A 25,256-nucleotide genomic window follows, 5' to 3' on the forward strand; every position below is an offset into this window, starting at 1 on the left:
GCCTATTTAGTTTATAACGCTCATATATTCTCATTTATTTGGTTATGAAAATTATTGTTGCTATGCCTATAATAAAGACTTGTCTAGCATTATTTGTAGACGCGGTGTCTTTCTCATTTTGTATTTGCCTAAAGGTAATGGGGAGGATCTAAAGTGATACACTTTAATTATAGTGATTGACTATCATCCGGTGTCTTTCTCATTTTGTATTTGCCTAAAGGTAATGGGGAGGATCTAAAGTGATAATGGGGAGTATTAGACAATTTTTTTTTGTTGTGTCATAACAGCACAACACTTGATCAGTATAGTGAGAACAGGTTGACGAAAGGAAAGAGACCAAGTACAGTGAGAACGGGTCAAAGAAAGGAAAGAGTAAAGAGGATTGATGAATGAGTGCTCAACAGCCAAAATTCAAGTCAAGAAGTAAGAGACAATTTCCAACTTAAGAACGAATCAGTACGGCACTTTAGCTTTGAGAAATAAGAGGATGCTTTTTCGGGCAAGTTCTCTTGTCGTAACCCACACCCACACGGTAGAAGAGCCTAGACGGGGCTTCCTTGTCGTAATTCACTGAGATTGCAAGTTTTGTCTTAGTGTTCGAATGCAATTTGGATGAGGAAAGAGGAAATTGCCGATGCGGGTTCCAGTAGCTGCCACCAAGAAAACTGGTGGAGATGATGATCCCAATTGATTACACGCTCCAAACACCAAATCACTCAAAAATAAAATTGTCTTCCATGTTGCCAATGTGTTCGTAGAAGACTTGTATTTCATTCAAATAATTAAGATATCCTTTGACGGGCAGCAAACTAAGCAAGCCGCAAATTACCCACAAGGTATGCATAAATCAATCAAATTTATGATACTTTTCCTACTCCCCTGTCTGCTCTCTATGAGGAGTCTTGACATTCTAACATAATTCTCGTTAAATCTCCTCAATCAAATGATACATCTGATGAAAAACTTCAACAAATCTAAGCTCTTTGGTTATATGAATTTTCAAGGACTGCAACCCCTGGCCCATATATCAAACGGCAGCGGTCATTAAATGAACCAACCAGTTTTGAGACGACCTCCTTAAAGAACACTGAAGCCACCTGAAAAGGAATGTTATATGAGATATTATAATTCTAGGCGGTATGGGAATATTTGGTGACAAAACAGCTAGGCAATATAGAACGTAACATATTAAACACATCCTGAATTTATTTACTGAGTTGAACATACGTAAGGGTCCAAATTTCAGCCTCAAACATTTTGGTATAGGTATAATGAGTTAATCAGTTGAGCATAATTGAACTATACTTATATTGCCAGTTACAAAAGAAAATAGTATTCAAAACCACACGACCAGTAAGTAATTAAGGATTTTTTTTTTAAAAGCAGCCACGGGCTTCTACTGAGATGAGACCTCCAATAAAATTGTTCAAATATTATGCTTCCAAGCGAATAACAGGTTGGATAAATTCGCATGATTTAGGCATAGCTGGCCTTTCACTTGAAGTTTAGATGTCAAAAATTAAGGAATATAATTTCGGCCTCTATTCATCAAAGTTATAGAAGGCGCCAGCCTTGAGGAACCTCATACTACCACAGGTAAACCACAAAGAAAATAAGGTTCCATTATTAATATTATTACTTCCTTTTAAGGTGAGAAGTCAGAGACTCATTGATAGACTTCTACATGAACAGGAGTCTGCATTCCTAATCGATGTCCATGATATAATTGAAATTTCGAAGGATGCTTGGAGAGAGAAAGCTCTACCTACCTGTCGATAAAGTGGCGACTGGAACTTAAAATCTACTAAAAAGTAAAGGTTGCAAGTCCCTGGAACTGGTCCTGGATTGAACTCCCAAGTATTTATCAAGTGGTCAAAAAGCGCGCTTTGAGATACTGTAGTCTGCAAGTGAAAAGAGCAAACAAGATCATCAGTGCCCTATGAAATATCAATAGTTTGGGCAATCAAGGGCAAACATGTCAATTAAATCATCGTTAAAAATACAATATCAACATTTCTAATCTAATATGCACATAAATACAAGAATAGACAATGATGAAAATTAAGAATTGAAGGAGAATATTATTGATTCATTAATTATAAACAAAGTCTATATTTTAACATCATTCCATAATTAAAAAAACGACCAGGATAACAAAATTAACGAGGGAAATGGAAACTCTTATGGTGAAAGGAGTGTGCTTGCAGTGATGTGAGCAAAGGCAAGAAAATTGTCTTGTATAGACAAACCTCTAAAATTCTATGCAATTTTTTAATCTTTCACTAAAGACTCTCGACTGCTGTGTCTGCACAAATTGAACATGTGCTTGGCTTGCACTCTAGGACATGTACAGAAAGACTTGGAAAAGAGAGATGAGACTGAGAGTTAAAAAGAAAAGGAAAAACAAAAAAATAATGAAAGAAAAAGAGGGAGTGGGAGTGGGAGTGGAGGGAGAGAGAGTAACAAAACCAAAGAGGGAGATGATGAGTCTAATGGGTGGAGTGTGTTTGCTCATATGGTGTGAGTGAAGTCTTGTTTATAGCCAGCCTCTAAAATTCTATATTTCTTTTTTCCACATTCAACAAAGACTATCAACCAATTTCCGAAGTCCAATTTACAATACCAAGCATTGCTTCTCAGGGTTATAGGCCGCACCCGCACACTACCTACTTAAACACTTCAAAGACAACATTGCACACTGCTGCCTGCAACTAGAAGAGAGCCTATGAGAAAATTGGCGAAATGCTATTGATTAGCAATATATCAGTGCCCGTGGAAAGAGCAAAATAAAAAAAATTGTCCATGTACCAAGAGATATTGCAGATCAGTAATTGTTTCATGCACATGTCGAATATTCTTGATATACCAATGTATCAGCAGCAACTTCAAAATGCCAACAAAAGGTCGCCAACACATTGTAAAGACCATCTTCACTTGTTAATATCCATGTACCCCGATTTCCAACACTATAGGCATTGCTGATTTTCTCATCCTTGTGTACAATTTAAATTTTCCTTATCATGTCTAAAAAGAAACACAGACATACTTTCCTTCTTATGCATGGAAGAAAATACAATTAAGTTTGGAACAAAATCACGATCGGGCATATGAATTAAATATGTGAAGGCATGATCTAAAAGGTTGATGTTCAAAAGCATGCAGCCTGCACGGCAACATGGCTCACTTTATTTGTACCGAAGTTCATATCCACTTAAAGCTTGGGCTTCCCTATTAAGATCGTAAGACATGATAAATGCGAGTTATGAATATATTATGAAATCAAGCATGTTTAATTCCTCCAAGTAATACTGGAAGAGGGGAAAAAAATTTCTACACCTAATATCTCCAAACTACTTGGACCATTTAAGCATCCACCACATCATCTGAGTACAATCAATGTAACACAAACATAAACAAACCGACACTCTAAATTTGGTTCTGAATATATACCACATCCATATCACCACTAGCTAGCAAAATGAGTTACCAATTCAGTAAGAGAAATTAATAAGTTATGGATAAGTTTAGTACCTTTATAGATTTTGGTCTGTTTATCTCTACACGTGAAATGTAACTCTCAACTAGAAATTTAAAGCCAATCTCCAGTTCAGCATCAAAGGATCCATCGGGATATGTTTTGAGCACCTCTGACCGCTGGCACCAAGGAACAAAATCATGATACAAGTCTACAGCTGCAACTACGTCACATAACTGTTCCGGAGAATACCTAATAAGAAATGAAGCTCAGCAACACAACAAAATGTAAAAAAAAATATATATATATATAAAATTTCATGATCATCTGATTTTATTGGCCAGCATCAACGTAAGAGGAAGAAAGCTAAGTTAAATACCTCCTCAAAAGCTTCACATTCTAAATTGCAAAAGAAAATAAAAAGGCCTTATCAACAAAGCTAATTCGATCCCCTAAACACTGCAGGACAACACTGTGACAAATACAAATTCCTATACTGATGTTTCCTCCAATGGCTAACTCTTACTCTAATCAAACCAAAACGTAGAAAACCGCATGCTATTGATATCGCAGAAGAAGATTAATTTGTTTACCCCATTACGCGCCTCTCCTCATAAATTTTGGATAAAACGCCGGCCTCTTCCCCGTCTCCACAGCCAAGAAATCGCCTCGATTGTACAGCCCTAATATCACGGAAGCTCTCGGAAAAAACCTTACGATTCTGATCGAACAGTCTATAAGTCGACGAGGTCTCAACACCGGGAATACACCTTAAATGCCGACCGTTCCGATACTTCCACGGCTCGGCATTGCACGTTGCGTATTTAATCGCATGTCTGATACCACCTCTACGTGAAATCAATGACTCAACGACCTTCGAGGTAGACAGAAACGGCGGCATTGATGTCCCTGGTGGTAAAAACCTTGACTGTTTCTCGAAAGCACACGCCTGCTAATGTATCACAAGACTTAGTCAACGATTAGGCGTTTCCCGCCTCCTCTAGCAAACAAAATAAACCAGAACGAAAGAAATTAAAGAACTAGGGATTCAATTCAACTAAACAAACAAAAAGGTACTAACTCGTTGATAGCAACAAAGATTTGGCGGTAAAACGCAAATAGCAATCACGAACAAATCTTCCCTTCGCCGTTAATGAATCGGAACGGAACACGATCCAGATGTTGTAGCATATACAATGGAAGGCAGAATTCTACGGTTTTAGATTTTGCCGGTCCCTTTGTGTTGAGGAAGGTTAAACTTGCGGATCCGACCCGAACCAAATCCGTCTACGATTTGGACTCTCCGTGTAACACGTGATTGATCAGCGCTTGAATATTATTTGACCCGGGAAATGCCACGTGGATTTTCACCATACCCTTCAAAATTCGTTCTAAACTAAATATTCCCTAAATTAGCGAGATTCACTCCCAACATTCTCTACCTAAAAATATCGACCCCTTCGTAAATGAACATTAAAGAACGATAGTAAATAAACTATTTAACTATTTTAGTAGTGAAGGCTTGAACTCTAACCTTTTAGATAAGAATTTGTTATTAAACGAAATTTTAATCAAAGTAATTATATCTTAATTAGTTGATTAGTGTTCGAGTTTATAGCCATAAGAAACCATGAACGGAGCTAGAAGTATAATTTCGTACAATTCAATATATCAATCCATCAATCTTAAACCTTAATTGATAGCTTAAGCATGTTGAATCACCCCTGAACTTTGTTCGGTGAATATGATTTCCCAAATTTTCTCACAATGAAAATTTACCAACGTCCTCACTTCAGCTCTTCTCAGCCACAAAGATTGGAACAAGATTCACACAAAAAAATAGAAGAAAAAAAAAAAAAAAAAATCCAAACCTGTGAAGGAAAAATGACCAATCGCAGGCGATAGAAAGTATATGGTTATCTTTATTCAATGGACAACGCAAAAGAAGCGAAATGATGTCGACAAAGAATCAATGGTATAGAAATATTGTTCATAAAAACAACTTATGAACGATTGGAGAGCAAAACTTGAACAAATGTTGCAGAATCTTGTTGTACCAAAACGAATATATATATTTACATATGCTGAATGATAATACCAAACACATCTACCCAGGCAAAAACCATAATTGCTGATTTACTAATCACTACTAACTGCAGACATCCAGAGGTATTAGAACTTACGTTAATCAACAGAAACCAATAACCTCAAAATGAGCATTATAGACTTCACCAACAATCTCAGATCATCTATAGCCATTCCCGGAGTTAGAAGAGTAGTCGATGAGTCGTCTGCCTCGAATTGGCGACAATCTGGGATCTAGCTATCTTCTGGCTGTAATAGAATTTTTGTTAAAAATCATAATCTCATTTTCATGGAACTTAAGAAACAACCCAGAAGAAATCAGAGGTCATCATTCTGGAGCAAGAGATGGTGGTTAAGTTGATATCATATGAATTACCTGTTCATTGATCAAGGCATTGGTCTCTGCAGTGTTGACCCTTTTGGCATTGCAATCACTGCTCCCTTTTCCAACTTCTCTATCTTCTTCATCAACAAAATTCTGATCTGACACTTCTGCAACATGAAAATCATTTGTGCAGCTTAAAATCAAAAGTCTTTATCATCTAAAATAATTCAGTCTCACATCAGTGAAATGATGATTCTGTACAATTTACATTTAAAATCATAAGTGGAACTTGGACAAAGACTAGATAACAGAGCAAACATCTTCCAACGTAGAATCACTAACTAGCAAACTTAAACTTGATAAACTAAATTACAACCTAGGAGAGGCCAAATCTATCAATCAAATATTGATGATTAATCATTTATTACGTCGAAGGCACAAAGATTATACCTTCATTGCTGCTGATATATCGTAGGGACGAATCAGAACCACAAGCACGCAAAGGTTCTGAATTATTTGCTGCTCCTAAAGGAAACAAATTCCTTCCTCCTGAACTGATAGCTTGACTTTTGCTTGCAACATTTTTGTTTTTACGATCAGCTCGAAAGTGATGTATCCAAGGATTACGTGAGAGAGCTTGGTAATCATTCAATAAATTCGACCGAGATTCAGTTGTTTCAAAATTAATGTTCTTCCAGCTGCCTCGTCGAAGAACTTTAAACTGCGTGGATAAAAGCAACGAAAAGAACAAAAAGAGAATTTATAAGCCATTATCAGAAAAGAGTTAAAACTCATCTACAAAGATCAATCGGCATTGAACCTGGCCAAAACGTGAATGGACATGAGAGGCGGATTGGCTTTGGCCGTGCAATTTTGTGTGGGAAGAATTTTCCTTGCGGGGGCAGGAACCAACTGAATGCACAGAATCAAACATTTGGCTGACAAAAGATGTCTCCATGGATTCAAGGAATAAATGGTGCTTCTCATCAGTCCAATCAGAAGGTACAGAATCCGTCATATGGGTGCCCTGAAACGAAATCGCGTTATCAGTAATGTTCATGGCAAGTTCTGTTAGGAACCACGAACCCCACAATGGTAATATATTGTCCATGAGAGCTTCCAAAAAGTGTCTCATACCAATAGAGATGTATTCCTTACTTATAAACTCATGATCAACCCCTTAATTAGTCGATGTGAGACTCCTCTTTTAACAATTTTCAACAATCCTCCCATCAAACAAAGTATACCATAGAGCCTCTCCTGAGGCCTATGGAGCCCTCGAATAGCCTCCCCTTAATCGATGCTCAACTCTTTCTCTAGAGCCCTAAAACAAAGTACACTCTTTGTTCTTCACTTTTGACTACACATTCGAACCTCATAACTTCTTTGTTCGACATTTGAGGATTCTGTTGACATAGTTAAGTTAAAAAGACATGACTCTAATATCATGTTAGGAACCATGAACCCCCACACAATGGTATGATATTGTCGCATAAGCTCTCATGATTTTGATTTTGGTTTCTAAAAGGACTTGTACCAATGGATATGTATTTCTTACTTATAAACTCATGATTGACCCCTTAATTAGTCGAACTCCTCTTACAACCATTCATTCATGGTCTATCTTAATAGATAACCGATAAGCGATACAATTAGTCATCTTAATTTCAAATGATAATGTTGAACAATCAGAACTGGTGCTGAGTTTCCAGAATCATTGGCCACAGATCCAAACCCCTCGCACAGCCCTACAAATTCCATCGACAAAGAACGAGATCGATCCGAACAGAGCCAAACAAAATATAAAATAAAGATCCTCCAGTCAAGAGAGGGAAGTGAAAAACCATCACTGTCTTCTTCCACGTCCTCTTACTTTCTATTGTTTATTTCGTATCTTTTAACTTTTAACACGAAAATAGAGAAACAGTGCAGTCACGGTCACAGAGCATGAAATTGAAGATACCAAACATTACAGAAGAAAAACCTAATTGGAACAAGAAGAACATCTAAAACGAAGATAAGAGGAAGAAAGTAGGGTAAGTACCAGGCTAGAAGATTCCACCGGGAGGGCAAACTCGGTCGACTCATCCTTGGCCAATTCAGAGATCAGTGAGTCGGTCCGAGTTTCTACGGCGTTGTGGTTCTCCAAATTTGGAGGCAACAACTCCATGAATGCTCAAGAGGATGAATGATAATCTCTCCAGATTTGCAATGGCGACAGAGAGAGAGATAAGAGAGATGGAAGCGGGCCAGTGGAGAGATATTGAAGAGGGGAGAGAGAGAGAGAGAGGCGGTGTTTGGGGCAGAAGAACCTTCACAGTTGTCTTGGCTTTACACGTGGCAATAGGCCTACGTCTGCCACGTCAACAAAGTGTTGATTGACGTTGAGAAATCGGGCAGATATTATCTGGACCAACTGAAATATCTTTGGCCTTTTCATTACAATGTTCTATTTCGGTGGCGGCGCCTTTTAAACTGTCAACAGCCGAAGCCGGCTGACTCTTTTATTTCGCGCTTCTTTTTCATTTCTCTACAAAAAATCCCAAATTTAGGCCTGTAACTGTCAAATAAATATCTTTTAAATCTCTAATTTAATAAACAGTTTTATTTTCATTTTTTAAACACCATTTTAAAAATCAAAATAGATTGCAACCCATTTGTGATTTTATATATATATATAAAAAAAGAAAAATTATAATTTTAACTTAATTTCAAGATAAAACAATTTTGATCGAGGGTTACTTGAAATTTGAAGATTATCGACTCCTCGTCAATGATGTTAAGACTGGCTGGCTCATCCTCGAAAACAATATTAATTAAAAATAAAAATAGTATTTCATTAAAGCAATAACAATATTAATTAAAAAGTAGTAGTTTGGATGATTCGTAGATTTATTTTCTATAACCAATAGGGGTAATGTTTTATAGGGTTCCGGTGATATAATTAATGTCCCAAAATTATATTCGAGTGCAATTTTTTAGAGTGGCAAGTGAGAGCAAAATATGTGTTAAACATAATCCATTTCAATTATTGTTGTCTTATAATAATTTATCCATATTTTATGCATTGAGATGAGATACTCCACCAATTGGACTTTAGTACGTAAGAGCCCAATAAAGAAGATAGAGGCCCAGAACGAAAAATTGGGCTTAGGTGCAAATGCCCATTAAGTTTGCCTCCAATAAAGAAGCTAAGAGGCCCAAAACGAAGTATTGGGCTTAGGTGCAAAGGCCCATTAAGTGTGCCTCCAATAAAGAAGCTAGAGGCCCAAAACGAAATATTGGGCTTAGGTGCAAAGGCCCATTAAGTTTGCCTCCAAGGTGAAGTGGAAGGGGTTGTCTTTCAGCTACCCGCCAGGGCAAAGAATGCGGATTGAAGAGAAATATTGTAGAATCTCCAAAACCATGAGATTGATGATAATGTGAGTCACCATTAACAGTTATTTTTCCTCCGTTTTCCCAGAGAATTGGGTGAAAAACCTCAGTAGTTGCAAATTTGAGCTCCTTGTTTCAATTGAACAAGGGCATGGTCCTGGCTATGGCCTCCATTTTGAAGCCACCGCCTCTTGTGCCCCTTCACTCCCTAAATCCAAACCTCCTCAACGCTTCACCAGTGATCGTATGTTTTCGTACGCACCCCATGACGTCGTTTCACCAATCCATTCGTGCCCTAAAAACTGGCCCTGAAGGCAGTAGAATTCGAAGCCACGAAGAATATAGTTCCGATTTGCTGCGAAAACCGGTTGTTCCGCCGGCGATTGACCTGGCTACCGCATCGGAGGATTACAACAGCAGTGAGGAGAGTGGAAACGGAGACGAGGAGGAAGAGGAATGGGTTGACTGGGAGGACAGGATTCTGGAGGAGACTGTTCCTCTAGTTGGCTTTGTTAGGATGGTTCTTCACTCTGGAAAGTAAGCAACCATTCGTTTGTTTATCGGCTTTTTGACTGAATTTGAGCTTCCTGGCAACTAGAAATCATGCAACCATGTTATTAAGTGAATTTTGATATTGTTATTGCTCAAATGAAAGCATGTTGCTCGAAGATGAACGGAACTATATAATTTGAGATTGAAATTTTAGAACTTTTACGGAACGTTCATCAATTTCCATAGCAAGCAAGAACAACAATTACGAGTTCTCTGTCAATTATCTCTTCAAAGTTCATTGATCTTTTATTCCATTTGATCAAATTTAGTTATAACTTGACGCACTTAAAAGACTTCGAATCTAATACATTGATGAAAAAAAGGCTCTTGCAAACGTACACACTCAACCTATGGTCCTTAGCCCATGGATAAGTCAATAGTTAACGTATGTTATTTCTGTTTTCCCATATTTCAACGATCAGGTTTTCGTAACATGTGTATTGTTATCTTTCAGTGAAAGTTTCAAGTTGTTATCATTTAGTATCTCCTTACCGACAAAATTTGAACGTTTTATAGCTGGTTTTCTTCCCTGGGATGGATGAGATATCTTGACTGTTTGCTTTGATCTTGTTAATTCACCGATGGTGCACCTATTATCTGAAAGACAATATGTTGTGTCTTGAATTGACTAGCATGGTGTGGTAGAGTTTAATCTCCATTCATTAATCATCTATAAGCCAACATGCGCAGATATGAAAGTGGGGATAGGTTGACCCCAGAGCACGAGAAGACAATTCTTGATCGGTTGCTTCCATATCATCCCGAGTGTGAGAAGAAGATTGGATGTGGGATTGATTATATCACGGTATATCTCTTTCCATATTTCTTTGTCTATTGTTTTTATCTTATTTTTAGAATTTGCATTTATATTAAATAAAATTACTAATGAGATACTCTAGCCTCTTTTCTGTTTCCTTGGATGAATGAAAGCTTTTGTCATGAACCCGGAAAAGAAATTAAATGTTCACAATTAAGTTTTTAATTGCTCCTGATGAAACATCTTGATTGTCGCTATTGATGAGATTGACTTCAGCAAGTCATGATTCATCCCTGAAACATTTGACTAGCTTAGCTTGTAATCCTAACATATTTGTCTATAATGTTTGACTTGAAAAGATATAAATTGTTACGGAACAGAACATGAATTGGAAGGGAAAACTTACTTTTCCTAATACACGTGATCTATATCGACTGTGTTTTTTTTTTCTTTTGTAAAAATACTTTGCCTGGGATTTATATGAAGACACTTCAAAGTAATTCTCAATGTACACAGTGAGAAATGTGGGCTTTGATAAGTGGCAACGGTTTGATATTTGTTGAAACATTGTATTTTCACTAGATTGTGTATACGTGATGCTGCCAAAAGGGTTATACCTCGACTTGAACTCCAATATCTTGCCATTAGAAAAGCGATTTTATGGGATGCCATTTTCATTTTTGAACCATTTTCTTTGAAATCATATTGAGCACTGGATACAAGCTCTGTCTCTGTCAACTTAATCATATTGTTGTGGTCGGCAGATTGGATATCATCCGAATTTTGAAAGGTCAAGATGTTTATTCATAGTCAGAAAAGATGGAGAGTTAGTTGATTTTTCGTATTGGAAGTGCATGGAGGGTCTGATCAGAAAAAACTATCCTCTTCATGCAGAAAGCTTTATTCTTCGGCATTTTCAGCGACGTAGACGCCATTTTTTTCGGTAATGAATGCAAGATCTGTTAATCATACTATTGTATCATCCAATTTCAGGAATTCTTTGAATTTCGAAGAATGAAATTAACCTACTACGCTTGTGTGGTTCTCGTGTTTAATGATTTGAAATGCGCGAATCAAGAAGAATATAGGCTGAATGTAGACTCTTGCTCGAGGAAGGTGCTAGCAAAATTCAATATTCGAGTCCTAACAGTTACCTCCAGTCCAGTTTTTGCTTAGTCTATAGTGGTTAACTGGTTAGCTACATTCCCTCGCTCTCTCTTTAGCAGGAATATATGCTCAAGATCCTTTGAACCTTGTAGCATTTTGTAGTTTGGCCGGTATGTATTAAAACTCTATTGAATTGGCATCAAGAACCCTTAAATTCTGTATGGAGTTCATATATTATGTTATTGTGAGTAAGAAAAAAATACAATGGCGCCCAAATGGGCATATTCTTGTATTCGACCATGGCTAACGCTAAAGTACTGCAACTGAGCTGCTACTCTGCTCGACTTCAGCGGAGTAGCTTTGGTCATGTAGGGAAATTCTCAGCCTTAACTTTGGATCTAAATTTTGTGTTTTGATCTTTCCATCCTTCATGGCATTACGTGTATGTCTTACAACTTTTGTAGATGAAAATTATGAAGGGTATTAAGTTTTTAACCTCCATGGTTATCTTGAATTTTAAAAAGTGAATATTGTAAAATAAACAATAGTATTAAAAATTGTAGCAAAACTCGGGGAAGTCGATCAACAAACATGATTCTCTCGGTAGTCAATCAATACAATTGAAACTCATAACCTTATGAGTTTTGACATGAAAAGTTATGACTCAGTGCTATATAGTAATAATTCTCTCAATTACCCAACTCGATTACAAAGAAAAGGGCTTTTAAAAAAAACGAACTTTCTCATTATATAAACAAATGCACGAAGAAAGTGATCAGTTTGGCTGAACATTCAAGCTTGTATTTGGTCAAGGAGGTTGCGCATCATCTACCTGTAGCTGAGAATCGGGTTCAGGTATGTAGCAATCCATGGCCACTACATCAACCAATATTTCAATACTGGAGAAATTGGCTAAGAAGGAAATTATCACATTCTTCATATTTTCCAGGCAGGCAGATTTTCTAGAACTGTTCCACCATCAGCAGCAGCAGCAGCAGCAGGAGGAGGTGCTAAAGTAATATTTTTAAGATCCTAAAAGTTCTTAGCAAGGATAGCCGGGAGAGCCTTCAATCTCTTTCCAGGATATCATCTTCCTACGACCCCTTCCTCTTAAGTACTCTGGCATGCTACCACTGACAGGTTTGTACAAGACAACAAATTTGATGAGACAATATATAGTTCTCTTGATCCAAATGCAGCATCTCAAGTTTACGGAGATTCACCTACAAAACCAAAAACACATATCAACTAAGTGAAACATTACCAGGTCAACAACCAGTATTCGAGCTCGGAAGAGATCAAATTCATAAAAGTGTCAGTATGTCATCACATACACCCATTTAGAAAAAGTACTGGTTAGTTACGTGCTTTTAAAAAATCTACAACATAAAAGAGCCTTTTCCATCGCATATACTTTCTAGATCATGTTTGTAAAGATCAGGACTGCAATGACAATGAGGTGTGTGAGAAGATATCAAAACAAACTTTCCTCCTTACCTCAGCTTCCATGATCTGACGTTCATCATACCAATCAGAGTTTTCACTCTCATCATGGTTTTCTCTTCAGAATTCATCTAGTAAAGATTCAAAGTGAAGAAAGGAGACCTAAGAGGGTACTCCATGCTGATTTTAATCTGCCAAAACGATATTGATGTCAACATTCAGAAAATCAATATAACATAATTCCTATAAAGGGCAAAAAAAAAAAAAAAAAAAAAAAAAAAAAAAAAAAANTTTAAAATTTTCGACAGGTGAATCAATGTTCCTGGCCATAACAAGGCTTCCTTGGACTCATAATCCATCCATGTCTTTCTTGTTATGTAGTTGGAGGGAATAGATGCTGTATCATCTGCTGAAAGCTCAGTCTGCACAGGCTCATCCTTATCGCTGTTGAGATCTTGCATCAACTCATAATCTTCATCAGTTTATTGAAACTTAGTATCCTAGAGTAATTGGTTTGAGGTGTAATGCTTTTGGAAGTTAAAGTCAACTGTTTGGAAAGCTCGAGGTTGGGTGTTCTCGAGGGGGGAGTAACTTGAGTATTGTTAAAGATAGATGTCGATGAAACTAGAGCAGGAAGTTCCCCATCTTCGCTAGCACCGTCGATCTCTTCTCTTGAAATGCCAGATTTTTCAAACATATCAACACCTACAGGATCCTGAAATTTCTCTCTATCCATTGTAGTCAAAGATGATGACTGACTTGTAGGGTAACCTACGAGCGACCAACCTTTCAAACAGCATGAAGGTTGATGCCAAACCCATGAGACATCATAATAACATATCAGAACTGACCATTTAAGTTTTTCAAGTGAATCAAGCTGTTCCCTGTTAGTCAGTAGAAAAATCCCAATTTCTCAAACAAACCAAACCATACTTGGCTGAATCAGTGATCCTTCCATCAACGGAAAAATAATCCATTATATAAAATGCTGTAGAAGTAAAAGTAAACATGGCATATATAGTTTTCTGGAGAAAATAAATTGTTAATCACACAAGCATAGTGCATGAAATTGCAAGTGATCAGAGCAACAACAGATGGTCAATTTGATCACTATGCTACAAATCCATCTTCTATCAGTCCTCAAAGCCATTTATAATCTAAAACTTTGAATACAAATCAATGACTCACACAAGAGCAAGCTGAGCCTTTTTCCGAGAGCGTAATCTTTGCACAACTGTCTGTATTCGGATTTGCTGACGATACATTGAGAGGCCTGATACAATATCACTTCTAATAGTTTCACCACTGGCAGATTCTTGTGCACTCACCAGGGGTGGCAATTCTGGCAAAAAATCAATTCCAGCCAAATGTTGGGCCCACTTATATGGTCGAGAGGTTCTCTTGTCACTAAATGCAAGAGTTTCACCAACAACAAGCTTGGCTGACTGCATCATTTAGGACAAAATAATACATCATCAAGGTTTCCCCCTCTTTTTCGTTGAAAATGTAAAGTTGGGGCAGAACAGTAAGAACATAAACGCAAATTTCTGAATTCATACCTGGTGAGGCAGCTCAAGGCCAGTGTCATCAGGGAACAAGCTGCATAAGATGTTATTCTCAGGTCCTTCATGAGATCCTTCAATCCCAACACAAATAATGTTCAACTTTAACAGGCATTCAAACTTCACAGAAAGCAATTTCATTGACTTGGGTTCACAGGTTTCATTGTCATATATATGTAGGATGATCTTTAGCGGATGAACTTGATATATCCCTGCATGCTCAATGTTCACCTTAGCTGGAATCTTCTTTGGCCGTTTTTTCCTCCTTTGGCTATCATCATCTTCGTCAGGGGCATCATCCTCCAATTTGGAGTTCTCAGCATTGGTTGATGCACCTAAAATATTTGCAATGAAAGAATTACTCTCTTACAGGAAAAAAAGAAAAAAACAAATGAAGAAAGAGTTATCTGTGAATGTTGTTTTTGATATAGACTCTGCAATCCAAAAAAAGTAGTGTTCAGTTATCTCCAAATTGACATTATTTATAAGATAAATATGGTCTGGGATTTAGAATTGTGTGATGATTTCAATGAATAATAAATTCAATTCGTATGTATAGGCTATTACGTGACAAGATGATTTAAAAAGAAGTCATTTTGTAGCATATGCATCCAATTCAACTATCAAAAATTAAAACAATCTGACAATAAAAATACTATCATATATGATATAACTATTCAACTAATGGTCGTAGAGAAGATATACACCCAGGTACCAGTTTCCTCATTTGCTTGATGCCGTGCAAAAGCTTGAGCATCTTTGACAATTCCTACTATCTCCAACTCAATGTTTTCATTGAATGCTTCCTTTTGTGCCAAGAATTGTGAGTAGATTACATAAAGAGGAGGTGGAAGCAGCTCTGCTAGTTGGTGTTGCTTTAATTTCTTTGTCTGCAATATTCCCAACTGATTCTGTACGGGCAAGGAAGCCTTTTTCAAGGACTTGAGGTGTGAGGGAAGACTTGACATGAATTTCTTTCTATTAGCAATAACTTCAAGAAGGCTGTTCTTATGTTGTTCAAGTTCATCTCGCCGTTTGCGAAGTTCTTTGCGCTGGTAAAATGATGGATATTATTAATACACTCAACAGCAACAATGAAAAAAATCAATAAAAAAGAATCAACTATGTACATCCACGACCAAAAGGTGGAAAATTGGAACATTCAAATAAAAACCAAAAACATGGAAAACATCATAGATTCACCCATTCTAAAAAGGGAAAGATTTAAGCTCAGTTACGAGGTAAATTTGACGTCATAACTCAAATTATAATGTTTAGGATGTCTTTTGCAAGTAGTTAAGGACGCACAAGATGCTATATTTCCCGCAATTCTTAAAAATAGTAGTAAAGCCAATGGAGTCACCAATTTTTTTTTAGAACCACAGAATCGACCAAGAGGAAGGTGATGCCTCCTCAAAATTTTGTATATAACTTGAAGCTATTGCTTTTGTCCGTCCTAACCGAGTTATTGGTACCTTTAATTACCAGAAAAATTCTGCATCCGTGCTAATTAATTCAAAGAGAGTATGAACGACAACTAAAGATCACCTGGAAAAGCTCGAAGTGAAGCCTCTGCAGCATCAGATTGTGCGCGCTGTCCTTTGACCTTATGGAATTCCTTATGTCTTCGGGTGCATCCCGGAAAAACTCATCCTCAGACACAAGTTCACTATCAGAATACTTTGATTTGAAGTCTTTACAGGCCTTTATTGCTTTAACATAGTGACTCTTTTCATACATCAAGTTGTTAAGTTGCAGAGTCGTGAAGTCAACTGGAGCTTTTGCTCTCTCTGTTTCAGCTTTCACTCGGTCCTCTTCCAGCAAAATAGAGCGGTTGGCCTGTGAACAGACATTATGCCACGAGAGTCATCAATGGCTGCAATTTAAAATTGAAATCTACAACAGTGTAATTGTAGTTCGTGGTGCCGCATGGCAAATTAGCAAGGAAAAAATAAAAATAAAAAAATGACCATTTCGAACCAATGAATCTTGAAAATAACCTACAACCCTAAAAGAGAAAGCGGATAGAAATAAGAACCTGGCGAAGCGTTACGAAGTGAAGGAGCATCTGCGTAACGAGTTCTCCGAGCTGAGTTTTAGGCTCGCCTTGCTTCTTGATAGAGAGCATCTTGGCGACGATCTCCTCCACAGAAATTTTACTCTCTCGCAGCATTTCGTAGGGAGACATTTTGGCCGAATCGCTGTCCGGCGGCGGGGGCTCGGTCTCGTCTTCTATGAGCATTCCATCCTCTATCTTCTCGTTCATCTCTGTAGATTGTTGGCCGCCTGATTCAGTCAGAGTCACCCGCTATGCTCTGGTCCGAGCTTTGATGGAGGCTGAAGCCAAGTTTGTAGCAGCAGAATGAGAAAGCGGCTTGGTTATCGACCTAGAAAATGGCGCGACGGGGCGATCGGCTGCCGGTCGGGCGGATTATTGTTGTTTAGTTATATAAATGTAGTTATTGAAATTTAATTTTTATCAAAGTTTATTAAAAAAAAACAAAAAAAAACAACTAATTATATATACTAATTTGAAGATTTATAGAAAAAAACAAAAAATAAAATTAAGCATTTAAAAATATATAAACTAAAATAAAACGAAATAAACTCATGATTTACCCAGCATAGTTCAACGGGCTGTGGCTGTCGAGGCTGAAATTTCCTCTCTGACAACTTACAATATAGCTGTGTTCCCAAATTGCGCCGCCAAATTAGCGTCGCACTATTTTAGTAAGCTTCGAAAAATGGCGGTAGAAAGAGTGCCGTCGTAAACCGCTGATCGCAGTTCTTGACCCGAGCTTCCTTTTCCACCGACACAATGGGATCTAGCAACGAAGAATCCGAAGATGAAGCTGGAGTCTCTGCCATTAGGGCTCTCGGCTCTCTCTTTAAGTTGACCGAAGTTTTTCTTTGGTAACCACTTTTTATCACCTCTGTTATCGCCTGAAGATGAGGGAAATCTAAATTAAAAGAAATTAACCACTATGTTCTTGTTGTTGTTCAGTTCGACTTTTCCTCTTTTCCATTTCACTTGTTTGGGTATTGACAAAAATTTCTAATGGTTGCATTACAGGGACGATGAGACAGAAGTAGCTAGACGAGTGGAAAGTAGTGTAAGTCTCTGATATCACTGTTTTTATTTACGGCACTGATAATTCATTGAGTTCTCTTTGCTCCCTGGTTACTTTCCAATCTACTCATTCCTTTGTTTGTTTTAACAAGTTAGCTCTGGATGCTGATGATGCCAATAACGAAAAGTTCAGAGAGAAAATCTGTTCTACAATCACTGGCAAGTGTTTCATTCGTCAATCTCTTCGTTTACCTAGGCTTTTATTTTATTTTAGTTATGAGATATTTGTGGCCAAATATGACGTTTACCCACTATTTCTATGGCATAATCATGCTGTTGATTGGTGCTAAAGGGTCTGCTCGATTTTTTTGGCCAGATATCAGCTTATCACCGGAGGATATCGAACTTACTGAACAGATGAATGCTCTGGGGCTTCCTCTCTCATTCCACACAAACAAAGAGGTACTTCTATATACTACTTCTGTATATTACTTACCCAACATGTTGAAACTCCTGTACTCTAGAAGTATACATTCTATTAATTAATTTCAACAGTCTTATCTTCCGTGGATGTTAAAAAACGGTTAACTGCATCGCCAAGTCAGTTTGCATCAATGTTGTGTCAATTCTACATTAATAGCAGGCTAAGGAACAATTTAACGCATTACATACATAAGCTATTCCACATACCCTATTTTCCCCCATTCTTTTGGCCATATCCTCCTATAGTTATTGGAAATCATACAGTAACTGTAGTTGCTCTACCATACCTTTTGTTTCATTTCTTCAAGAACAGCTGCAAGTACTAATGTGAGAGCCGTATATCTATTGCATTACAAGTATGAAGTATTTAGCCTCATTTACTCTTAGCAGCTGTCGGCAGATTGATTTGTAAATGATCTGGAAATATGATTTTTCTGGAAGAAGGATAACTAAATGGATTGACCGTTTTATACATTACCATAACCATTGGTTGGAAATAATATTTTCTGCATTTATCCATAGTCGTGATGTTTTACCATGTAGCAGAGGAGAACTGGAATCACCATGGGCAAAAGAAAAACAACTGTCAAGCATTCTAGAATCCAGCAGGGATTTCTAGACAAAGAAGTGGAGTTTCCCAAATTCAGCAGCAGGGGTGAGATTGTAGCTAACATTAATTTGAATGATGAAGCAATAGGTTCTCTATGTTGCTCGTCTATGGTGAACCAAAGTGAGGCATCTGATTGTGATGCTGTGTTTGAAGCCAATGAATCCCATGTCATCTTTGATGGAGATATTTCACCTAATTCAAGTGGACTTATTCATGGTGCTGTTGAAGAACAATTTTGCGATGTTACATGTGATATTGTGCTGAATAACAGGGGAGACCATGAGTCAGGTGATGCTGTGTTGGGGGATCATGCAAAAGTTAGATTGAGTTCAATTGGTTTGGATAAAGGTCATTCTCCAAGAATATGTATGACAGGTTTTGATGTCAGCCATGGCAAGCAGGAGGAAGTTGAACTGCCTATGGAGTTAGAAGGTTCATCCACAACTTTACAAGATACTGAAGTGCAGAAGATTGACATTGACAGTGGCATTGGACTGCCATTAGTAGCTGAACAATCTTTCCTTCATATGGGAGCAGACTATAACGAAAATGACCATGTTGTTGGATGTATTCAGGAGTATGGAGAATGGACGGTGTATTGGGATTCTTTTTATATGAGAAACTACTTTTATAATATAAAGACACATGAGTCTACTTGGAACCCTCCTCCAGGGTTGGAACATTTTGCACATTTTGATGCCAATTTCACAGAAAATGAATCAATTGCCGAAGTTGCTGAAATGGATGTATTAGAAGACGCAAAACCAGAAGATATTTGTAGTGTGCTTGTTGATACCAGGTCATGTATGAATTTACCTGGTGATAACATTCATTGTCAACCACCTGATGCACTGTTGGAGAGCTCTGGTATTTTAGTTGAGGGCTCCAAGAGTAGGGCCTCTGTCAATACTTCAATTCACAGTTATATGCAACCTGATGAACCTCATGAGTGGTTGACGAGTTGTAGAAATACCAGGGAAATTATCGAATGCAGGTTCTTGACCTCTTGTCTATGATTTCTATTTCTTACTTTTTCTCATTTACTTGTTGGAGGGGTATATTGATTATTATTGTGATTTCAGTTGTGAAGGTCATGTCAAGCAACCATGTCATGAGAACTGCAGCAATGGTTTCCAGCTCATTGTTGCAAATGAAGCTTCTGAACAGAAGACCTTCAGCCATTGCAAACCTAGTAACATGTACGCACCTGAGAAAGCTTTTGTCACTATAGATGATGAAGGTGCAGTGGGTTTAACTACTAGCAGGTAGCATTTGGAATCAGAATTGTAATTGATGCCTATTAGCTTCCTTATCTCACCACAAATTGCTCTTTTGTTTGGGCTCCCTTGCTGTGTTTCCAGTGTCTCTCATGTGCTTCAGCAGGCAGATCATATGGATGGTGATATGCATTTTGGAAACGAACCTACCATATGTACACTGGGTACTGAGCAAAATCTTTCTGGAAGAGATAGGAAAAAGAAAATGAAAAGAACACGCAGACGCGGACAATTATCTGATAAAAATGAAGGTTTATTTTTCTACCTCCATTGTACCTGCAAAATGCTTAGTTTTGTCATCAATAGACATTTTATAACGTTCCACTCCATCAAGTTTCAGTAATTAAATCTTTTTGCCAGCAGAAAGGGGAATATGGAAAGATTTTGGGAGAAGTAAATGGACAGGACAGGTCAATTTGTAGGGTTGGTTAGTTATTAAATTATGACACATACATTTAAGAATCTGAAATAAAAGTATGAATGTTTGGTCTTTTTTTTCTTTTAATTATATTAGTATTTTTCTCTATGAATAACCAAACTTTCATTGAAGAAAATAAAAGAATATAAGGGCATGCGGAAAAGAAAGCTCACAAAAGTGGAGGCTACCTGAAAGTAAGGCCTCCAATCGAGCAAGATAAAAATTAAACTAATAATTACAAAAAGCTCTGTAACCGAAGCCCCCAGGATACATGGAACCTAGCAAGGAGTGAAACATCAAAAGGATTAAGCTCCTTCTCTCTAAAGATTCTGTTATTCCTCTCACCTCATTGCCCCCACAAAATAGCACATACTGCTGCTTGCCATGACATGGTTCAGAAGCTCCTTCTCTCTTAAAGATTATTTTGTTCAGAAGCTTCATTTGCAACAATGAGATGGTTTGTTGGAGATTACATGATCGAAGAACTCTCTTGTAATCCTTATCCACGGAGACCTGGAAGTGCCACTAACCCCACTCTAGTTTTGTTCAAAAGGGGATGGACCAAATTTACACGCAATAATCTTATACCACAGAGTGCGACAACCATTTGGCCAAAGGGCCTGGTTACGGGCTCTCTAACTTCCTATACCTAAATCCCCAAACAACTTATTTAAAGCTTTTGTCTTAGTAAGTTAATGTTGATCTATCTGAGAGGAAACAGATAAATTAATGGGTAAAAATTGTGTTTTCCCCTCCTCTTGGACAAGTCTTCATTTTGTAAAATTAGTGGTTTGGGCCTGCCTCAGGATTATGAACCTTATTTAGAGCTTTCGTATTATTCAACAATGTTAGTCCGACCAGTATGGTAGAAAATCAATTTTGTCTGGTGGTGTTTTGTGGTTGTAACTCACAACATAATTGCTACTGCCAAATTAGTCTCTTTCAGTAGCAGATAAGATTTCTTAGTTAACCTCATGATAGAAATCGATAACGGAATGCCAAAGAATTTTTTTCTCCCTGACAAACTAATTTTCGTCTGCAGAATTTCATTCTCCTGCAATCACTGAAGAGTATCCCACAAGTATTACTAAGTATTGGTGTCAGAGGTATCAACTTTTCTCCAGATTTGATGATGGTGTAAAAATGGACAAAGAAGGATGGTTTTCTGTAACTCCAGAGTCTATAGCTAGGCATCACGCATCACGTTGTGGTAGCAATATGATAATTGACTCTTTCACGGGCGTTGGAGGAAATGCCATCCAGTTTTCCCAAAGGTGATGTTTGGTTAATTTTTTCTTTGTTCATTTTCACAAGTTTACTGGGTTAGTTGACACCTTCATGTATCTTATAAAGTCAGATAATTGGTTAGGATGTTGTATAGTTTATTTTCCATTTGTACCAATAGTTGACGAATAAGTGGATCTGATCAGTTTGATGTGTTATTCTCTTTTAAAACTTCTAAAAGATCTTTAAGAGAATATTCCTGACATCATCTTTGTTTAATTAACTTATTAATGATACTACAGGGCCAAACATGTTATCGCAATTGATATTGATCCAACAAAGATTAGATATGCCCAACATAATGCTGCATTATATGGTGTTGAAGATCAAATAGATTTCATAAAGGGGGACTTCTTCCGTTTGGCCCCACGTCTCAAGGTATTGAGCCTTTTCATCTACAAAAGTTGTGATTTTTCATGTACTGGAATGAATGTTTATGTTAGAAAACAAATAATTTCCTGAGATATGTAATGAGATCTACCAAGTGTGAAATTTTATATGTTATTTCAAAATTTTAAAATTCTCCCTTTGGCGACTAATAACCAGCATTGTGAAAGCTTGTACTTTAGATGGTGAAAGTGTCATCTGTCTGATCATTGTTAGGAGAAGGTATTACCATAAGAATACTCTGTCTGTGTGAGTGACTGAATACTGTCATAAGATTATCGATTTTTGTTACTAATAATATAATGGATGCAATGATTTGTTGGCATCATTTATTAGGGAGTATTTTTGCAGTTTTCTTTTGAACTGTGGCTTTGATCTTGAATATTCTATTTTTTATTTTTTATTTTTTTTATTGATTTCTAAACTTTCAATGCTATACTTCCATCTCACTTTTAATTATATTAAATGTTGTTGGTCTCTACCTGCTGCAGGCCGACGTTATCTTCTTATCACCCCCTTGGGGAGGGCCTAATTATGCCAGAGTAGATATTTATGACCTAAAGACCATGCTCAGACCACATGATGGGTAAGCTTTCTGACTTTGATAGTTCATGCCCAGTCGATGTTGCACTATTATCTGTTTTACCATCATCTGAGCTTTGGTCTTGCCTGTACCTTTGCAGGTATTTTCTCTTCAACATTGCTAAGAAAATTGCTCCCGTCGTTGTCATGTTTCTTCCAAAGAATGTTAATCTTGACCAACTAGCGGAGATGGCTCTCTCTTCAAATCCTCCGTGGTCACTTGAGGTAAGAATATTCATTTTTATTTCTCAATCTGTTGTGAATTATTGGCATGCTTAAGAACTGACATCAATACATTGTCGATATTGTTGAATCTGGTACAGTGCTTCTAGTGGAATATGAAGAACAGGAGGGGTATTAGAATTGAATTGCCATAATAATGAATATCTAGGTTTTGCTATTCATTGTGCAATGTGCAATTTGCTGTCTGCGTTTAGAGCAGTAGTTTCTACTGCAAGTTAAATTTGTATTTTTCTTTATAAAGGAATGCTTATGAGTCTATACACTTGAATCATGAATGTGCTTGCAACCATCTGCACTCCTCTCCTAATTTGTAGAAGGTTAACTCTTTTCTTGCTCGATGCCATTTTCCCTACTTCTGATGGATAATATTTTACACCTTGACGTCGTGTAACTTAAACCAAAAATTCTTTCCAGAACTTTGTATCTTATTCACTTACTTTAAGTTCTAATTATTTTTAAGTGTGTTCTCAGGTTGAGAAAAACTTTTTAAATGGCAAGCTGAAGGCAATTACTGCTTACTTTAGCAATGGCTCTATGAACGAAAGCAATGTCACCTAATGCTTGATGTCACATTCTCCTTTTGAGAATTCTCCAGAAATTTTGATGGGTAGAAGGTACAAAATGAAGCTTGTTTTAGTTTATAGTTTTGCTCTACTGTTGCACTTTATTTTCTCTTGTACATTATACTAAGCTACAAGAAACCATTTAAGTTGTCGTTTTTTGCTGGCACAACAGGTGCTTAAATTATTGGCTTGACAATACAATTTTTCGGACATGGAGAAGAGGAATAGTTCACTGTACAATAAACAAAGCTCTTATAATTGGTGAGACCCTCTTACTTTTCAAGAAAAGGATTCACAGCTATTTAGGGAAAACGTTTCAGTTTTTGGTTGTATTTATTAAATTACTGGACCCATTTAGGGGGAAAAGGAAAAAAGAAAAGAAAAAGAAAAAACTGGGACTGATGGTAATTTAGTAAACAATATGACGTTAAATCATTCTCAAGTTTGGGGTTTCATGTGTAATATCCTTTGATCAAATTGATTGAAATTGAAATGAGTGGAAGATGTTTTGGAATCTGATTCTATTGGATGCGATAGTTACCCAGTGTCATTCTACATTCTTGATTGTCACTGAATTTCATTACTGGATATTTTGCATCTTCTTTCTGAATCTCTGATTCACAAAAATCAAAACCACAAGATCAATATTGAAGTTGTAAAAGTCGAAAATCCCAATGAACATGTTTAATCTGATATGTATGTCATAGATGACGTTGTAAATTTGTGAAGGGGGTTTTAGCCTCTTTATTTTGTAATGTTCTCTGTCTACAGATACACTACAGTTCAATATTTACTGTATTTTTTCCCTTGTGATACTGTATTTGAGTGTACAGAAGGGGCATTCTCTCATGGCTCAACGTTTCAAATAGCGCCATAGTAGAAAGATGGATAGTTTTATAAGCTTCAGTTAGATAAGGAACTGTTGTTACAATTACAATGTTATTTCCAGTAGAATTGGAAGGGGCTGATGGGTTAAGACCCAATCTTGGCACTCAACGAACTTATTTGAAGACGAAGTCATTTCGAATGTCGACTGCTCTATTTCGAGTCAACCTTGGCATGACGGATAAGTGTTGTAACATTCATTTATGCCCATTGGTTCTTACATCATGTAAAAATGTTAGATGAGAGTTGTTGAACTAAATGAAAAGAAGAAGAATAGGCTATTAGGAAGTGTTTGAGATGACATAGATGCTTGTAATTTTTGTTGTGTATTAGTTTTCAAGCCTCGTATTATTGTTATTATTTTTTTATATAGATTTCAACTTGGGTTCGAACCTACCAAATTGAGTATAAATCAGCAGCGAATGACGTGTATGATTAATGTTTCATTCTTTATTTCAATAATCATTAGATTTACATCAATTATTTGAAATAATTTCTTAGAACTATGATAATTTTCAAATTTCTTCCGATTCAATATTTCATTATTACTTTTTGTAAATTCAATAGCGAATCCATATGTATGGGTAAGTACGAGAGTGAGGTATAGCGTTGTGATTATAATGATCCCTATAATTTCTATTTCTACTTTGGATTTAACTAGTAGAATTGGAAGATTCAAATCTGTAGCAAAGTAGATTTTACATCATCTCAAGTGTAATAAATAGGTATATATCAATTATGGGTGAAGCATTAGATATGTGGCAGTAAAGGAT

At 37.0% G+C, this 25,256-nt stretch overlaps 4 protein-coding genes and 1 pseudogene across 10 annotated transcripts; 2 read left to right on the forward strand and 3 right to left on the reverse strand.

The window, feature by feature from the left end:
• Positions 1–749: 749 nt before the first annotated feature.
• On the reverse strand, positions 750–4,718 carry LOC111796517 (coenzyme Q-binding protein COQ10 homolog, mitochondrial-like). Of its 2 annotated transcripts, none has more exons than XM_023679169.1 (5): positions 4,557–4,718; positions 4,069–4,424; positions 3,532–3,727; positions 1,770–1,901; positions 750–1,097 (listed from the first exon to the last, which is right to left on the reverse strand). In XM_023679169.1, exons 2-5 carry the CDS (start codon positions 4,374–4,376, stop codon positions 975–977), a joined length of 759 nt encoding a protein of 252 aa, XP_023534937.1. In that variant the 5' UTR covers positions 4,377–4,424; positions 4,557–4,718; the 3' UTR covers positions 750–974. The 2 variants fall into 2 exon arrangements, with proteins under 2 accessions (XP_023534937.1, XP_023534938.1); XM_023679170.1 differs by having other exon boundaries at positions 4,069–4,427; positions 4,557–4,713.
• A 715-nt stretch (positions 4,719–5,433) lies between these two features.
• Positions 5,434–8,252, reverse strand: LOC111796695. Of its 2 annotated transcripts, none has more exons than XM_023679433.1 (5): positions 7,930–8,252; positions 6,706–6,912; positions 6,336–6,606; positions 5,937–6,052; positions 5,434–5,805 (listed from the first exon to the last, which is right to left on the reverse strand). In XM_023679433.1, exons 1-5 carry the CDS (start codon positions 8,053–8,055, stop codon positions 5,743–5,745), a joined length of 783 nt encoding a protein of 260 aa, XP_023535201.1. In that variant the 5' UTR covers positions 8,056–8,252; the 3' UTR covers positions 5,434–5,742. The 2 variants fall into 2 exon arrangements, with proteins under 2 accessions (XP_023535201.1, XP_023535202.1); XM_023679434.1 differs by having other exon boundaries at positions 5,434–5,809; positions 7,930–8,193.
• Positions 8,253–9,248: 996 nt separating this feature from the next.
• On the forward strand, positions 9,249–11,968 carry LOC111797722 (protein DCL homolog, chloroplastic-like). The gene is made up of 3 exons (XM_023680831.1): positions 9,249–9,797; positions 10,503–10,617; positions 11,334–11,968. Exons 1-3 carry the CDS (start codon positions 9,412–9,414, stop codon positions 11,514–11,516), a joined length of 684 nt encoding a protein of 227 aa, XP_023536599.1. The 5' UTR covers positions 9,249–9,411; the 3' UTR covers positions 11,517–11,968.
• Positions 11,969–12,254: 286 nt separating this feature from the next.
• LOC111796806 lies at positions 12,255–17,455 on the reverse strand (annotated as a pseudogene).
• On the forward strand, positions 17,424–24,851 carry LOC111796805. 5 transcript variants are annotated; one of them, XM_023679568.1, is made up of 14 exons: positions 17,461–17,594; positions 17,755–17,794; positions 17,904–17,970; positions 18,128–18,213; positions 18,778–19,838; positions 19,927–20,109; positions 20,206–20,372; positions 21,582–21,813; positions 22,066–22,201; positions 22,702–22,796; positions 22,894–23,017; positions 23,507–23,649; positions 23,771–23,859; positions 24,551–24,851. In XM_023679568.1, the coding sequence occupies exons 1-12, from the start codon at positions 17,500–17,502 to the stop codon at positions 23,591–23,593; spliced, it is 2,373 nt and encodes a 790-aa protein (XP_023535336.1). In that variant the 5' UTR covers positions 17,461–17,499; the 3' UTR covers positions 23,594–23,649; positions 23,771–23,859; positions 24,551–24,851. The 5 variants fall into 5 exon arrangements, with proteins under 5 accessions (XP_023535337.1, XP_023535336.1, XP_023535335.1 ...); XM_023679567.1 differs by lacking the exon at positions 24,551–24,851 and adding an exon at positions 24,432–24,544; XM_023679569.1 differs by lacking the exon at positions 24,551–24,851 and having other exon boundaries at positions 17,424–17,594; positions 18,781–19,838; positions 23,771–24,148.
• The last annotated feature ends 405 nt before the right edge of the window (positions 24,852–25,256 follow it).

Source organism: Cucurbita pepo, chromosome LG06, assembly GCF_002806865.2.
Source record: "Cucurbita pepo subsp. pepo cultivar mu-cu-16 chromosome LG06, ASM280686v2, whole genome shotgun sequence".
Taxonomy (NCBI): domain Eukaryota; kingdom Viridiplantae; phylum Streptophyta; class Magnoliopsida; order Cucurbitales; family Cucurbitaceae; genus Cucurbita; species Cucurbita pepo.